The 3,848-nt window shown below is 56.1% G+C and overlaps 1 protein-coding gene across 1 annotated transcript in view; it reads left to right on the top strand.

Annotated features, from left to right (window-relative positions):
• Positions 1-1,266: 1,266 nt before the first annotated feature.
• The window catches only part of INPPL1 (inositol polyphosphate phosphatase like 1), a 15,762-nt gene continuing 13,180 nt past the window's right edge, over positions 1,267-3,848 (top strand). The window contains exons 1-3 of the mRNA XM_007940982.2: positions 1,267-1,281; positions 2,294-2,395; positions 3,732-3,817. Of these exons, the coding sequence (XP_007939173.2) occupies positions 1,267-1,281; positions 2,294-2,395; positions 3,732-3,817 (203 nt within the window). The remainder of the gene's footprint in view (positions 1,282-2,293; positions 2,396-3,731; positions 3,818-3,848) is intronic.

Genomic DNA, 3,848 nt, shown 5'->3' with positions numbered 1-3,848 from the left:
TCTCCTTCCTTCTGATACCTAGACATCACAGCCCTGTTCAACCCCAGAGCTCCCAGTTACGCAGTCTGTGCCCCATAGTAGGGTCCTCAGAAAGCCATTTTAAATAAATAGACACCCCACATGTGTCTTGTGAATTATTAGGGGGTCACTGGGGATGCCACTGTTTTGCTTCCCATTGATTGAAGCCAGTTAGACTTGGCCAATTCCCAGCTCTTGACACTGCTATGAACCAGAGTCAGATACTTTATTCTTCTAACCTAGGAAATAGCTCTCAATTCCCCCCCCCTTTTTTTTTTTCTTCAGTTCTTGCTCCAGTGGTGGGGTGTGGGGTTCCTCTAGCAGCCAGTTCTAATAAATAGACTGACACATCCATGTGTCTGATGAACTGTTCTGGTGGTGAGTTTATGCGTGAGTGGGGACAGATTCCATAGCTTTTTGATTCCTTCGGATTAGCACAAATAGACCTAGGTTTGAATCCCAGCTCTGCCAATTGCTATTCACTTCACTGATCTAAACCTTAGTTTCCTCCTCAATGAAACAGGGAGAATAATCCTCCCCTCAGGAGTGTGACAGGTAAAAGAACTGTTGCCTAGATCACACATGAGTCCAGCATCTGCACATTAGTCCCCAGGGATCCTATTGCTCTTGCAGGCCAAATGATAGCCAGAGCCAGAGCCACACCCAAACACAAGATTTATTACTTACATTGGTCCCAGCATTTTCCCCACCCCCCAACGGTTGTCTGCCTGGCCCTGTGCTCAGTTCTACAACAGGAGAGCTGGCAATGAGATTCTGGAGGAAGGCTCTGGACTCTCAAAACCAAACTCACTGCTATGGAGTTGATTCCAACTCACAGCCAACCCCTTTGGTTTTCCGAGGTGGTAAATCTTTATGGAAGTAGATTGCCTAGTCTTCCCTCCACAGAGTGGCTGGTCGGTTTGAACCACCAGCCTTCAGGTTAGCAGTCAAATGCCTTAGGCACTAGGCCACCAGAGTTCTCTGGACTCCCAGGTGTGTAAAAAAATTCACACTGCTGAACTTGATGTAGATAGAAGCAGTGGTGGTTGGGTAGAATTCTCACCTTCTATGCAGGAGCCTCATGCTCACAACCCACCATCCGTGTCAGTAGAGGCTTGTGAGTTGCTGTGATGCTGGACAGGTTTCAGCAGATCTTCCAGATTAAGATGGACTAGCAAGAAAGGTCTGACCATCTACTTCAGAAATTTAGCCAATGAAAACACTATGGATGACAATAGGACAATCGGCATGGTGCAGGACCAGGCAGGTTTAGTTCTTTGTGCATGAGGTCACCATTCACCGGGAGCGACTAGACAGTGATGCGGGTTGAAGGGACAGAGTTGGGGCTTGGACTCTCAGAAAAGGGAGAGAACTAATTAGGCAGGGCAGTCTGGGAGGTTCCTGGAGAGGGAACGTTCAAGAGCCTGGATCTAGTCCAGCCCTGCTGTGTCCAGGAGGCGCGGCAGGAGGAGGGTTGGAAAAGCTTCGGTGCTTCCCAGGAGCAGGAGCCGGATTCCTGTGGCACCTTTGCTCCCTGTCGGGATTGGTATATGCCTGGCCGGGAGCTGCGTCTCTGCCCTGCCCCCAGGAGCTGAACCTGTGTCGGTCTCGGAGTCTCTCGCTTCGCTTCCTTCCCCACCCCACTCCGCAAGTCTTTTTCACCACACTCCCACTACACCGCCCTAATCCCAGAACGGTGCAGGGACCTTTCTGGTTCGCAGCTGGGTGGCGGAACTAGGACTACAACCCAAGTATGCAGACTCCAAGTCTCTCATCTACTGCACCAGAGACTTACTTTCTCTCATACAGCTGATGGGGGAAGCCGGGCACAGAGTGGAGAGTGAGTTATTGAGTTTTGGGCCAGGTTTGGAGACAGTTATGTGTGGGGTTTGGGGGAACTGGTGTTCATTATATTTATCTGGTCTGGAAGGTCCCACAGAGTGAGCACCCTCCACGTGCCAGGCTTTGTTCCAGCTGGGTTATGGATGTTTGAAATAGAGGCAGGAGGTCGTCAGGACCGACCCGGACACTGTCAACATGTTTAATTTAGTAAACTGAAAGTTGTATTCGAGGTTAAACGAGAACTTCAGACGCTGGCCTAGCAGATGGCCGCTGTGGGAGCCTGGCTGGAGGCCTGCGCCTTTAAGGAGCCAGGGGGCGGAGGGGGCGGGGCAGGAAGCCTGCTCCCGGGAGACGGCGCCAAGGGCTAGGTCTTTTTTGGGGGAAGGGGTGGGCCAGGTCCTCCATTGGGCCCCGCCCACTTTCTGACGGCCAGGTCCTCCTCCCGCCCACCGCCCGAGGGGAGGAGGTGGGGCCGGGGGAGTCCAAGTGTACGGGTTCTGGCTTCCAGGTCGGCGTTCCGCCCACAGAGGCGCAAGTTTGTTGACTTGGAGGGAGTAGCTGGGGAGGGTGCTAATAATACCCGTTCGTTCAGCAGCCGCGCTTTACAGTTTACACAGCTGTCACCTTCGTTACTCCTTAATTAATAATAAAAATAGCCGCCGCTCTGGTGAGCCTGCTGGATGCCAGGCCCTGTGCCGAGAGCTTTACAAGCACAGCCTTCTCTCGTAACATTATCCCCATTTTACAGAGCGAGAAGCCAAGGCTCGGAGAGGTGGCGTAACTTATCCGAGGTCACTCTGCGGGCCAGTGGCTCCGGGACTGACCGGGGACCAAGGTAGGCGGGCCGCGGGTCCTACCCCCGACTCCGCCGGGAGCCACGAGGGCGGAGCGGCAGGCGGGGCGGAAGACGGCGGGGGGGTGCGGCAGCGGAGGATGGCCATCTTAAGTGGCCGCTGAGAGTCCAGGACCGCTTCCCCGGGGAAGGGGATACCAGAGGAGCCCCGGAGGTGGGGCTTTGCGCGCTGAATCTCTGGGGAGAGGGGTCAGGAAGCTGGGGCTTTGGGAGAACTCTTGTAGTTAGGTAAGGACCAAGGGTTTCCTTGCCTCCGACCGCTTAACCCCTTAAGGCCCCGGGCTGCGGGTATGAGGGGGTGGTGGTGCCAGGGAACATCGCTGAAAGGGGGGAAGGGCTCTCTGCCCGGGCTGGGAGGGTTGACGAGGACCGGCCGTGGGGTGTTCGAAGGCAGAGGACCTCGTCTGGGAGTGTGTGTGTGGGGTCTTTAGGGGGGACCCCTCCCTGCAGGATTTATTGGGGGGGCAGACCCAGTGGAGTTTGGGGGTTCAGATCTGAGAGGGGGCTGGACTTAACGGAAGTTGGGGGTCCTGCCCACTTGGATGTTGGGGAGAGGGATAGGGGAGATTCCTCCTGCATCCTTCGCACCCAATACTGCGGGGCTGTGTGTGTGTGGGGGGGCGTCTGCTAGAAAGGATTTGGGGTAGAATGAGACCTTTATGGGAGTTGGGGTTATTGCGAGTATGAAAAGGGGCTGAATTCTCTGGAAGGTGAGGACCGGACCCTGAAGTGTCAGGATGCACTGTGGGGGAACCCATACCTCGATTCCGGGACTGAATCTCCAAAGGGTGGTGTTGAGGGGCAGGATCATTGTGAAGTTTGGGAGGCTGGTTAGACCCCATGGAGGGTCCGGGTTCTGTGGGAATGTGGGTAGCGTGATCCCTGTGGGGAAGAGATTGGGGGCGGGGGTGCTCTGGGCCTTGGGCCGAGTGGAGGGGGAGGGGGCCAGCCGCTGGCTCTGCGCTCCGCTCCTGCCCCTCCCCCGCCACCTCTGAACAAACTTTTCTTTCTCTTCAAGTTGAGGCCGGCGCTGCAGGCGGCGGCGGCTGCGCGGCGAACGAGGCGGCCTGTGCAGCAGGGCGCGGAGCCCGGACTCCCCGCCAGGTCCGGCCGGCTGCCGGCCGGCTGATCCTCA

Source organism: Orycteropus afer, unplaced genomic scaffold (genome assembly GCF_000298275.1).
Source record: "Orycteropus afer afer isolate SDZICR_OR568_19922 unplaced genomic scaffold, OryAfe1.0 scaffold00074, whole genome shotgun sequence".
Lineage (NCBI taxonomy): Eukaryota > Metazoa > Chordata > Mammalia > Tubulidentata > Orycteropodidae > Orycteropus > Orycteropus afer.
The sequence above is the reverse complement of the archived record's forward strand: the minus strand, read 5'-3'. Positions and strand labels throughout refer to the sequence as shown.